At 56.2% G+C, this 12352-nt stretch overlaps 2 protein-coding genes across 9 annotated transcripts in view; one reads left to right on the top strand and one right to left on the bottom strand.

The window, feature by feature from the left end:
• The first annotated feature begins 1301 nt into the window (after positions 1–1301).
• On the top strand, positions 1302–6778 carry Mfap2 (microfibril associated protein 2). Of its 2 annotated transcripts, XM_031379302.1 has the most exons (9): positions 1302–1402; positions 3644–3717; positions 4638–4724; positions 4872–4898; positions 5004–5087; positions 5216–5269; positions 5777–5864; positions 6037–6110; positions 6291–6778. In XM_031379302.1, the coding sequence occupies exons 2-9, from the start codon at positions 3675–3677 to the stop codon at positions 6392–6394; spliced, it is 561 nt and encodes a 186-aa protein (XP_031235162.1). In that variant the 5' UTR covers positions 1302–1402; positions 3644–3674; the 3' UTR covers positions 6395–6778. The 2 variants fall into 2 exon arrangements, with proteins under 2 accessions (XP_031235162.1, XP_031235163.1); XM_031379303.1 differs by lacking the exons at positions 1302–1402; positions 3644–3717 and having other exon boundaries at positions 4659–4724; positions 4976–5087.
• Positions 6779–7740: 962 nt separating this feature from the next.
• Crocc (ciliary rootlet coiled-coil, rootletin) overlaps positions 7741–12352 on the bottom strand; it is a 43354-nt gene continuing 38742 nt past the window's right edge. For 6 of the 7 annotated variants that reach the window (XM_031379305.1, XM_031379309.1, XM_031379310.1 and 3 more), the window contains 7 exons: positions 11428–11643; positions 10867–11091; positions 10324–10473; positions 9856–10056; positions 9607–9738; positions 8924–9103; positions 7741–8236 (listed from right to left, as the gene is read on the bottom strand). In XM_031379305.1, coding sequence (XP_031235165.1) covers positions 8150–8236; positions 8924–9103; positions 9607–9738; positions 9856–10056; positions 10324–10473; positions 10867–11091; positions 11428–11643 — 1191 coding nt within the window. In that variant the 3' untranslated portion in view covers positions 7741–8149. The remainder of the gene's footprint in view (positions 8237–8923; positions 9104–9606; positions 9739–9855; positions 10057–10323; positions 10474–10866; positions 11092–11427; positions 11644–12352) is intronic. The other variant, XM_031379307.1, reaches the window with a different exon arrangement.

Below are 12352 nucleotides of genomic sequence, written 5' to 3' on the forward strand. Positions count from 1 at the left end.
CAGAAATCCGCCTGCCTCTGCCTCCCAAGTGCTGGGATTAAAGGCATGCACCACCACCGCCCAGCCAGACCACAGCAACTCTTACAAAGGACAGCATTGACTTGGGGCTGGTTCAGAGGTTCAGTCCATCATTGTCACGGCAGGAGCATGCAGGCAGACAGTTCTGGAGAAGTAGCTGAGGATTCTATATCTGGATCTGCAGTCAGCAGGAAGAGAAAGTGGGCCTGGCTTGAGCTTCTGAGACCTCCAAGCCTATCCTAGCCCCAAGCCTCTGCCCTGTGACACACTTCCTCCAGCAAGACCACACCTCTTAATAGTGCTACTCCCTAAGAGCCTATGGGGGCCATTTTCATTCCAACCACCCCAGTCAAGATGGCAGTGGGTGGAGTTTGCTGACACCTGTGGGTCTACTGGGCAGGCATGTGCCAGGCCTAAAAGTCTGAGCAGAGAACATGAAGTCAAACTGGCCGGCATGCAGCTTTTAACCCCAGGTGAGGCTGTTGGCAAATCCAGGAACAGAGACCTAACCTAACCTAACCCTAACCTAACCCTAACCCTGCCCTGACACCTACCTGGATCCTCAGGGCCAGGGAAATGGGCAGGAGCAGCCTCAGCCGCAGATCCTGGCCAATACCCAGAGTTGGCGGCTGTGGGGCCTCAATTTCCCCCTCTTGTCAAGTATAAAAGGGAACATTTCTGCCAGGTGGGTTCCCTTCCTGCTCAAGTGGGCCTGACAGCAGGGGACAGCTGGCTGACCCCAGAGCTCCCTGCTCCTTGGCTGACAGAGTCCCTGCTATGTACGTTGCAATAGATACACGGAGCAGGGCAGTGCAGGTCATCAGTAGACCAGAGTCAAGAAGTCCCATGATGGCAGAACTTGGACCCCCAGGATAAGAATTAGTATCTGGGGTGGGACACTGAGGACAGGGGGGAGGCTAAGAAAGAACAGTTCCTGAATTTTGGTCAACTCCCAGGGTCAGAGTGTTGAGGGATTGTTGAAATTGGACTTGGGTATTTGCTTAACTTGATCTCTCCTAATCTGCCTCATCTGTTGTGCCAGAAGGGAAGGAGGGAAGGAAGGAGAGAAAGGGAAGGAAGGAGAGATGGGAGAAAGCAAGCAAGGTTTCATTTCCAGCCCCATGATCTCTGGGCTCTGGGTGGAGAGGCTGAGATCCCTCTGTGAAAGAGGGGTGACCAGTTGGCTGGTTCTATTAGTACCAGGCCCAGACCCAGAGGCGCTGGGGAGGGGCTGGAGCCTCGAGGGTGCGTCGTGGCGGCGGCGCTCTTTAGGACCCAGCAACTCCGGGCTAGGGGCGGGCGTGGGCCTTGGGGGCCATAGGGGGCTCTGGCTGCGGGACGGCACTCTCAGCCGCACTAGAGCACAGCGCAGAGGCCCCAACAGGTAGGCGCGGGTCGGGCATTTCCAGGGTTGTCTGAGCATCATGCTCCGCACTCCAAGAGCTGGGGAGACTTCAAGGGACTCTAGCCCCAGTATATGGAGCGGATGCTGAGGGGGCGTCTGGAAAGTTGAGGGATGCAAGATAGGACAGACAGGGAGCTGGAACTTAGAGGTCTCTCAAAATAGGGGTGCTGGAGGACTGGACAGTTTTTTGCCCTCCCCCCTCAACCCCCAGTGTTTGGGATGTGGAGGGCGGGGCAGGGGTCAGTCGCGGAAACAAAGAGAGACCCGAGATGGAGAGCCAGTGAGCGGCTCAGCAAGTTTCCGTCTGCTGATTGTTCCCAGCTGTACAGCGGGGCTCTGTAGCATCTTGTGCCCCCCCCCCCAGGTCTGAGCCAGCGAGGGGGGTCCCGGTCCTTCCCTAGAACCACAGAGGAGCCAAGGGGCTGGGATAAGGTCGAAGTTGTGGAAGTGTACAGAGGTGGGGTGGGTCAGCCATCCCGACTGCTCCTGGCCTCAAGGCCTCTCAAACTCAAGTTTCAGAATTTGTCTGGGTCCCCTGGGAGCGATTCATTATTCTCTTCTTTATGCTGGAGCTAGCCAATGAGCCCCATTTCTTGCCATAAGCCTGGGCCTGGTGCGAGTGTGGGAGGAAGGCTCTGAAACAGTTTGGCAGCCAATCGGTGCCTCCCCACGCACAGGGACTGTTGTCAACCTCCGGTCTGCATGGAGTTGGTGACCCCGCTCCCACGAGGCTGCCCAGAGTTCAAAGAGTGGGGATTTGGAACAGTGGTCCCTATGGGGAAGGTCTGAGATGCCAAGGACCCCTATCCCCCACCAGAGAGAGGATGGGGGAGGGAGATGTCTGCAATGGGCAAGGTACCAAGAAATCTCAGGAAAATTTAGGTAACTGAGATTACCTTGTTTCTGCCTTTCCCCTGCTCTCTCTAGATTCCCAGGGGTATCTACATCAGAATTGGGGTTCAAGCTGTATTGGAGAACTTCCCATGGTGGGGTAGGAAGTCCTCTGGATGGATAAGCCTGTGGACAGCGTCTAGAAATCACCATCCACTGACTAGGGCAGGGCATAGCTAGCTGCCTCTGTAGGCAGCCAGCACTGAAGGCTGGGCTCATCCTGGACATAGCCTGTGCAAGTTGTGACCAGTCACCAAAACTACACTCTTGTTATCCAGTGTCATGTCAAAGGTTTGAAACCCCTGGCCCAAGTGACTTTGCGTCTCCCAGCTAGCATGCTGGGAGCCAGGCACCCTCACCTCCTCCGGGTTCTCTCTTTATGCTTCCTGCCCCTGCAGACATAACAGGCCCCAGTCTCTCAGGCTCTTGCGTGCTCTTGTCTGTAGTGAAGACAGCCAGGTCTTGGGAGGCCTGGACCTGGCAGGAGCCTCCTTGGAGCTGGGAGTCCTGCCCAGCCCTGGCTGCTCTGGGGGCCCCTGGGGCCTGTATGCATGTGGTTTCCTGCTGAGCGGCATGCTCAGGGCCCAGGGGCTAATTGGGAGCAGGTGGCAGGTCTGGCAAATGCTGCTGAGCTGGTGGCTGACTGTGGTGTGGCCTGGGCAGGGCTGGTACCCTAAGGACATGCCTGAGGTCATTCACATAGCACATCAGAAACTCAGGGAGGTACTGGCGGGAGGTAGGCAGGAGTGTACTGAGTACAGCCAGGGTCCGGTAAGTGGCTATAAGAAAGGTCACCCCCCGTGAGCAGGACAGAGTCGAGTCTGGTCTGCTTGTTAGTGGTTTTTGTTCTTTTGGTTTTTTGAAGACAGGGCTTCTTGTGTAACCCTGGCCATTCTGGAACTCGTTCTGTAGGCCAAACCAGGCTGGCCTCAATTCAGAGATCTGCCTGCCTCTGCTGGGACTAAAAGTGTGTGCCAACACCTTCAAGCAAGACCCAGTCTTTTTTTTTTTTCCTTCGAGACAGGGTTTCTCTGTGTAGCCCTGGCTGTCCTGGAACTCACTCTGTAGACCAGGCTGGCCTCGAACTCAGAAAAGGTGTGCCCCACCACTGCCCAGAAAGACAGAGTCTTAAAAAAAAAAAAAAAAAGCTCTGGAACTTGCTTTATAGCCTCCCCCCCCTCAAAGGAGGAGGGCTGCAGATGTCCCTCCCTGGCCTCCAGATGCATGGCTCAGTGCTCCTCCCATAATCTGAATCAGGGACAGAAATGTGTTCTGCCATCCTGGGCCAGTGGGGCTGGCATGTAGCTAGCTCTCCTCCCCTCTCTCTAGCTGTCCTCAACGCCACCATCCTCCTCACTCCATGGCCATGAGAGCTGCCTGCCTCTTCCTGCTGTTCATGCCTGGTAAGCAGCTGGGGGCTGGGGGGCTCGAATATAAGACTTTGTCTTATCTCATGGCCAGAACTCTGCTGCCCAGCTCCTTTCCTAGTCCTGCTTCAGGCCTGCACCACAAAGTGGAGGAGCCTTAAGGTAGGGAGTCCAGGCACTGGGTGCTAGACCCATGCAGGGCTCTATCACTCTGTAGTCTTGGCCTTTGAGGGGTCTTATCCATCACGTAAGTAGGTATCAGTGGGGATTGCAAAGGCTCTGCCGGACCTAAGGAGCCCCTCACTGAACACATCTATGTTGACTTCATCCACTCACTGAACACATCTATGCTGACTTCCTACTGTGAGCCAAGTACTGTAGATACAGCTGTGAATTAGGCAGACACACCCAGCGCCCATTATGTGGCCAGGCTAGGGATGAGGCAAATGTCAGACAAGCAGACCTGGTAAATTTCATATCGTGTTGAATGCTATGATGGAAATACACAGCAAGGAGCTGGAGAGATGGCTCAGCGATTAGGAGCACTGGCTGCTCTTCCAGAGGTCCCACGTTCAATTCCCAGCAACCACATGGTGGCTCACAACTGTCTGTAACTTCTGTTCCAAGGGATCTGACATCCTTATACAGATATATGCAGTCAAAACACCAATGCACATAAGGTAAAAATAAATGATTAAAAAAAGAAAAAGAAACACCAGCCCAGCAGGGAAGGTGGGTCAGAGATAGCCTGACAAAGCTGAACCATTAGGTGAGAACTCCTGGAGTAGCCAGGAGACCGCCCAGGGCAGAGGAGCTTGACAAGGGTAGGGAACGGACCCAGGGCTCAGGGTTTAGATTCCGTGAGTCTGTCAGGGTGTAGGGTTAGAACCACCACTTACTTTCTCTTTGTCCTTCCAAAATGTGGGGTGCCTACATGGGACTCCTCCCCTTGGCAGGCCTGCTGGCTCAGGGTCAATATGACCTGGATCCTCTCCCCCCGTTCCCGGACCATGTCCAGTACAACCACTATGGAGACCAGATTGGTAAGAGATCACCCTTTTTGGTAGGGTCCCAGGGGCAGGACCCTGGCTCATTTGTGACCTCTTTGCCCTACTCTCCTGGGGCCCTGGGCTAGCCTGATTCCATGGGCTAGCCTGACCCCAACCATTCTGTCTCTACTTCACTTTCAGACAATGCAGACTACTATGACTACCAAGGTAAAAGTTAGGGGTAGGACGGGTGGGGCCAGCCTCCTGGTGGGGACCTGTGGGGACCTTGCAGGGTAAAGTGGGAGAAGCCTTGTCACTCCCTCCCTGCTGCAGAAGTGAGTCCTCGGACCCCTGAGGAACAACAGTTCCAATCCCAGCAGCAAGTCCCACAGGAAGTCATCCCAGCCCCTACCCCAGGTAATGCCTCTTCCCAGGCCCCGATCTGCTTGTACCTCAAGATGGAGGGTCTGGGCCCGCCCTGAGAGGGGTGGCCTGAAGAGGCCCTCTCCCAGTAACCTCTGCCTCTCTCCTCACACCCACACCAGAACTGGCAGCTGCAGGGGACCTGGAGACTGAGCCCACGGAGCCTGGCCCACTTGGTAAGCTGGAGAAAGCTGGAATGGCTCCCGCAAGGCCTTATGCGATTTGCAGGGTTAAGTGGCAGTGGGATGCTGGATGGGGGAGCTGGCAGACATGCCCCTAGGCAGCTTTGGGCTAACCTACCCTGCATCCTCACCAGCATCTGGCCAGAGCCTAGGGAGGCCCAGCACTGTCTTGGTGTCACAGCCCTGGGCTGTGTGGTACCAGTGGGCAGGTGAGGAGGGACCAATAAGTCCAACTAAGTGCCACCTAGCTGAGGGCCTGCGAGGAGGGGCCTGAAGACTGTGTATTGACTCGGTTACACAGCAGGGTATGAGCAGCCTGTGAGCTAGTGTGATATTCCAGTGGCCAAGTGGGGTAGCTGTCAGTTTGTGGTCCAGTTGGGATTGTGACTATGTCTGGTGTAAAGCTGGGCAGTCCTATGCTACCAGCTGCTGGGATTTGTGTGGGGATCTGGGCAAGGCCTGAGGGTATGTGAGCCCCCAGTCTGACCCACCTGTCCCCAGACTGCCGTGAAGAACAGTACCCGTGCACCCGCCTCTACTCCATCCACAAGCCCTGTAAACAGTGTCTCAATGAGGTTTGCTTCTACAGGTGAGGGCTATGAGGGGCAGCTCTAGGGGCAGCTCTGAGCCAGGGAAGGGTGAATGGGGGCAGGTACTGAATCCTCATGTGGAGTTTAACTCTGAGGGTGGGTCTGGGCCTGGGCTCTCCCAATGGTGGTAGGTAAGGGTGTGGCTGAGAACATCCCTGGTTCATCTCCCAGCCTCCGCCGAGTGTATGTGGTCAACAAGGAAATATGTGTCCGCACAGTCTGCGCCCATGAGGAACTTCTCCGAGGTAGGAAAGCCTCCACCCCTTGTCCTGGCAGCGCCCACCCACTTAGTTACCTGGCCGTCTTCTCCCTGTACTGTCTGGCGTGGGATACGTCTCAGACCCACTTGCAGGCTGGTGCAGGCCCTCCTCCATCCTCATTACATAGCACAGTGAGTCCCACCCTGACTTCCCATCCTTTCACAGCTGACCTGTGCCGGGACAAGTTCTCCAAGTGTGGTGTGATGGCTGTCAGTGGCCTATGCCAATCTGTGGCTGCCTCCTGTGCCAGGAGCTGTGGGGGCTGCTAGGGTGGAGCTGGTATGAGATTCGAGCCTTGGACCCAGCTCGGATCCGACTCAGGCCCTGCCTGACCTGGTGCTTCTCTCCCATCCTACCCTCCCTTTCATCCTGGGCATCACTGGGCTGCTACCCTGGGGAGTGTGGTTGTAGCTGTCCCGGGCCCCTCCCCAGCTGTGGCCATCCCTGCCCAGTCTTCATTCCTTAGTAGGGTTCATCCAAGGCCTCTTTGTGGGGCCTGGGGTTCTCACTGTGCCTTCTCGTGCCTGGGGGCAGTCCTCCTCAGTCTCCTCAGGTAGGCTGTGCCCCTTACCCAGCTGGTCTGCTTGGACTTCCTACGCCCCTAGGCATGGACCACCTGTTTTATACAAAATAATAAAAGTTTTTACAAAAGACCCATGGTCACTTTTGTGTCTAGAGACAGCTTGACTGCCACCAATACTGCCAGCCCCCAATACAAGGCTACCCAGCTCCTTCGAAGAGTGTCAAGTAGCTCTATTTCTGTGTCTCACACCACCCTAGCTTTGTCTGATAGCTAAAGGAAGGGGCCTGACACTCCCTCACAAGATGAAGCTCTTCGCCGGGCAGTGGTGGTGCATGCCTTTAATCCCAGCACTTGGGAGGCAGAGGCAGGAGGATTTCTGAGTTTGAAGCCAGCCTGGTCTACAGAGTGAGTACCAGGACAGCCAGGGCTACACAGAGAAACCCTGTCTTGAAAAAAACCAAAAAAAGAAGAAAAGAAAAAAGAAAAGATGCAGCTCTTTTTGTGCATGTAGAAACACACACATCACTTCAGTTCTTCCTGTGAGCAGCAGGGCTCGCTCGCTGTGCGGTATTTCCTGTGCTGTTCTGGGAGCCCTCCCGACAGATCTATGCAATCGGTAAAATCACTGTTCCCAGATAACACTGTTATGTGACCCCAGAGGCTCACAGCAGTGGGTATCAGGTGCTCTGTGAGCCTCAGTGTTGCCAGTGTGAGCCACAGGTTCCCACACAGGAGCATATAGACTGTCACATGGAGCACTTCTGCACTGTCATCACACCGTGACACAGGTTCCCACACAGGAGCACACAGACTGCCCCATGGAGTGCTTCTGCCCAGCTAACTCAACAGACCAGGGTTAAGACTGTGCACACCCAGCCCTGCCCTGTTGCCTTAGTCTAAGCTGTCTCTGAGCCCTGGCACTATCCAGAGGGGTACCCAAGTTCACGGGGCGGGCACAGCACCATCTGCTTCAAGCTAGATGGAGAGACAGGTTCATCATGCTCTGTAAGGTTGCTGAGCTCTGCTGACTGAAGACTGCCCCCGCTCTCCCAGGGAAGCCCAGATAGAGGAAGCATTTGAGTGGACAGCCAGTTCTAGAAAACAGGTCATGTTACCAAAAGCACAAAGGTTCTCCACAGTCAACATTATAAAAAGGTATAAAAATACAAGGGCTCTAAGCTCACGAGGGAGCTTCCAACAAGGATGCCAAGGAGAGATCCCGGGAGCTGCTCTGGCTCACATATTCTTCCTTTCTGAGGAAGCTCTGCTCTCCCTGAGCCCTGGCTGGCTCAGCCATGCAGGAGAGCCTTGGGTCATCAAGGGGCTCTTCCAGGAGAGCCCGGGGTAGTACAGGTGACGTAGCAACTCTGAGAACACCAGAGCCTTCATCTCTGCCACCCCAGCTCCCTCACACAGCACTCGGATGACCAGGCCCCAGGCAGGCTATGCTACAAAGGGTGTCTCTCCTGCCCAGGGACTGCTCACACCAGCTAGAAGGGACTCATTTCTCGGGGGTGCCAGAGGGTAGAGAGATGGATGCTGAGCTCCTTCGAAGCTCCTGGTGCAGCTGTGCCTTGAGTGTGGACACCTGGAGAAGAAAAGGGCCCAGTGGCCCAGGATCTAGCTGCCTTTAGAGAGCAGGGGCTGAGGGGGGTGGCATGCCACCTGCCACCTGGGGGCCACAAGGCCTCTGCGTCTCATTTGCTCCTCACGGCTCTTGGGTGTCTATACTTGGGCAACCTTATCCATTCAAAGGCTCGGCCATGCATCTCTGCCTAGCATCATTCCATGATGAGTCCTGGCACTATCCAGAAGGGGACCCTGACCTAAGGAGGACCAGAGAGAGTCAAGGAAGAGCTGGCTGGGCCAGGTTCTTGGAGCAGTGTCTGTGACCAAGCTGGGCCTATCCAAGCAGTTAAGCTTTGCACTAGGCCAGCCAGAAGGGCCAGAGACAACCTCACTGGCCAGTAGGGGTCATCTCCTTGGGCTCTTGCTACTCCTGGGAAAGAGGCCTCTTTGCCCTGGGATACCAGGTTGCTCAGAGAGCCTGTAGCTGCTAAGGGAAGCATGCCATGGAGGGAGATGGTCTGATGGCTTGGAACCAGAGACCCTCGGCCAGGAGATACTCAGGTCAGGTAGTATCAGTCGAGCCGTGGCTGGTACCAGCATCGATCTGCTTGGCCCCTTTCAAGTTGCAGAGGTCATGACCAGTCCTCCCCTCCAGCCCCACACTTCCACCCCCGGTCCCATCTTCTCTGAGGAAAGGCCTTTGTACCTGCTCCTCCAGCCCCGACACCCGCTGGCGGTGGGCCCGCTCCCGTGCCTCCAGTGTGCGCTCAGTCTGTACCTGGGCACTGCGCAGACGCTCAACCTCCTGTTGCAACTCCAGCTGCTGCTCATCTGCCTCCAGCTGGACCGGATTGTGGTTCCCCTCCAGGGCTACCACCACCTGTGCCTACAAACAAGGGCTGCCAATCAGGGTTCAGACCCAGCATGCTCAGGCTCATCCCTTATCTCACTGCTCTGACAGTGCGCTTTCCAATCCTGGTCAGGGTCCCCAGTGAAGCTTGCACAAACAGGCAGTGCCTGGCTTACATACACACAACAAAAGCAGGCATGTTCACACGGATGCACACATGGGTACCAGGCACAGTAGCCTGACAGCTTCCACGGTCACAGGCCACATTCGGTTCATGTGGTACCTGTAATTAAGCTTCCATGGTCACCTGGACTTCCATATATCCATAGCACACAGGAGCCACAAGCTTGACCACCAATGAGCCTCAATGTTCTCTTTCCATCATGGGGAAAGCCCTGCTCCATCACCCAATGAAGACAGTCCCAGAGGCTCCAGGTTCCCCTGCTGCCTCAGCCACAGGCAACCCCACGCCCCCAGAACTTTTGTGCTCTGCATGGGAATGGCACTGGGGACCAGGCTAGGGGAGGGGCAGGGCTGACCTCCAAATGTTGGATCTGCTGTTGGGCCTCGGCCAGGTCCAGCTCAGCTCCTGTGAGCGTGCGGTCCAGGCGGCCCTTCTCTGCATTCAAGCGCAGTGTGTCCTCATGGCTTTGAAGCTTCTCCCGCTCCACCTAGGTAGGAATATGGAGTAGAGGGGGCTCACAGGGTGCTGGCTCACAGGAGTTCTGTAGGATAATCTGACACCAGGAGACCCGGGAAAACTAGGGATGTCCCAGCAGAGCAGGCACCTTGTCCAGTGTCTTCCTGAGGGCTACACGGTCCTTGTCGAGCTGCAGGGCTGACCGCTCCAGCTCACGTTTCTCAGCTTCCAGCTGGGCCAGGGCTCGCTGCAGACTGCCCAGGCGCTCCTGCAACAGGCGCCGCTCCTCCTGCAGCTTCTGGATGGAGCGCAGAGCCATGGCCTCCCCTTCTTGCCGCTGTCGCAGCGCCTGCACAAGCAGGCAGTCCTTCATCCCACCGCACCTCAATGTGGGGACAAAGGTCCTGGCCCACGGTGCCCACTCACATAGTAGGCAACTGCAAGGCTCGTGTAAGGAAAGAGTAGAGGCCAGATGGTTTTCAGGGGTGTGTGGGAGTGAGTCAGTCAAGCCATGTTTCTTCATAGGGGGCTGGGTCAAGGTTTGGGGTGAAGTTGAAAGGAGTTCCCCATCCCATGCCAAGGGCACCCCTATAGCCAGAGGCCCTCCAGGCCTCACCTGCTGCAGCTGCTGCAGCTGGCCTTCAGCATCGCCCCGTTGCAGTTCCAGGTTGGCCAGCTCGCCCCTCAAAGTCTGCACTTGTTCACCCAGGGAGCTGCTCTGCCTTCGAGCTTCAGACAATGCCTGTCTGGCTGCATCCAGCCGTTCCTAGGAGACAGAGGCTGATGGTACCAAGCCAGATTGCCAGCCTGAGCAAAAGGCCTTCCTGTAATCTAAGGTTCTCGGTAGGTTCACAGTCCACCCATCTGGAGGGCAGACCCGTCTAACTGGTGTAGCCTGTTGCTAGTCATGTTCACTGACCTGTGTGAAGGTGACAGCCACTCATATCCCTACTAGCCAGTTTCTTCTCTCACTGGGCAGCATCCTCCACTCTAAGCTTCATGATTGGCTAATTCCTTTGACCCACTCCTACCTCAAGACCAGAATTCCTGACTGACAGCCCCATTAGCCAACTATCAGGTCCCTCCACACCTGTTCTTATTGGCTAACTCTCTCACTGGATTCGCACTGGAAGAAGAGAGATATATGGAGCCCCCAGACCTGCAGCACTTGGCGGTCATGTTCACAGGTACTCAAGGCCTTCTGTAGGTGCAGGTTCTTGTCCTGAGTGCTGCTGAGGCTGGCGCTACTCTGGGCCAGGGCATCTGTCAGGCTCTGCACCTTGCTCCGCAGGGTCCCCTCGCTCTCCTCCACCTTGGCCAGTGCCCCACTGAGCCGCTCCACTGTTAGCTGTAAGGCCCCTGCCTTCACCTCACTGTCTGCCACCTGTTGGGAAGGTAGAGGATGGTCAAGGGCTCCCTTCCCACTGTGATATCCACAGGAGTTCGAACCCACGCTCCTCAGCTCTCTCTGGGCTTCATCCAGACTCCCACTGGCTCAGCCTACTGTAGCCTGGCCTCACCTCGCTGTGGGTTGATCACCCTGTCTAGAGCCCTGTCCACCTGGCTATGTGACAGGCAATGACATCATCACTCTGAAACTCTGTCACCTCTGAAAGCTGATGGTGGAAAGAGGTCTTCACAGACTTGGGAGGGGGCTGCACAATGCGTGGACAGAGCTGGGCAGGGTCATGTAGGTGTGACTTGGAGGTAGAGGGCTCACCTGTCTCTGCAGGGAGTCCACCCGATCCTGGAGGGCCTGAGCATGGGCCTCGCGATCCCCCAGGCCCAGGCGGCTGCGCTGCAGCTCGCCCTCAAGAGCGCGCCGCTGCAGCTCCAGTTTGATGGAGCGGCTCTCAGAGGCATCCAGCACCTCCTTCAGCCGCCGCTTGTCGCTCTCCAGCTTCGCCTCGGTGGCCTTCATCTTGCTGACTTTCTCCTGTAGGTAGCAAGGTTCAGCCCCAATGCCTGCCCACGCCTCCTACACCCCTCTGCACCACTCGGACAAAACAGGGTTAGCCTCAAAGACTGTGTGACATGGGACCAGCCTGTCACTGCTGAGGCCTCAGTTTCCCCATTTGTCACAGGTTAAGCAGATACGAGGGTCCCAGAGCTGTTTTAAGCAGAAGCTAAGGTGTCATGTGACTGTAGTATGTCTGTACTGGGGGGGGGGGCTCTGGTCCAGAGGTGACACTACCTGGGGCCTCATAAAATCCCTGGGGAGGGAGTTACAGAATGTAGAGGCTGGACCCTTCCCTGCTCTACAAAAGAGCTTTCCAGACATGGCTGGAAACAGCTGAAACCTGAGCTGAACCTGGCAGCTACTGATGAGTAGCAGGGCATGCTCAGAGTTTTAATGGATGATCCCGGTTCCCTGCTCAGGACTCAGTGCAGGGAGCTTCAGCGTGGACACAGAGCTGGAAGAACGTGGGACCATTCAATCCACACAAGTACCCCAGAGACTCACTGGTCCTGGGTGTCACTAACGCCTTCCTGCTCTGTGCTTCTCCAAGCCCCTCCCTGCCCCGTAAGGAAGAGGGGGCCTCCATTCTGGCTTCCACCCAGCTTTGTTCCTGGCCTCCTCCCAAGCCCCAGGGGCTGCTGGGCCCAAAGCCAGAGCTGAAGCTGCAGACACAACAATCCAGTTC

Source organism: Mastomys coucha, unplaced genomic scaffold (genome assembly GCF_008632895.1).
Source record: "Mastomys coucha isolate ucsf_1 unplaced genomic scaffold, UCSF_Mcou_1 pScaffold18, whole genome shotgun sequence".
NCBI lineage: Eukaryota > Metazoa > Chordata > Mammalia > Rodentia > Muridae > Mastomys > Mastomys coucha.

Bases quoted from the DNA above. Each gene is read 5' to 3' on its own strand.
- Mfap2 (XM_031379302.1), top strand. From the start codon at position 3,675: ATGGCCATGAGAGCTGCCTGCCTCTTCCTGCTGTTCATGCCTG. The intron at 3,718-4,637 runs GTAAGCAGCTGG...TCCCCTTGGCAG, and splicing joins CTTCCTGCTGTTCATGCCTG to GCCTGCTGGCTCAGGGTCAA. The intron at 6,111-6,290 runs GTAGGAAAGCCT...ATCCTTTCACAG, and splicing joins CCATGAGGAACTTCTCCGAG to CTGACCTGTGCCGGGACAAG.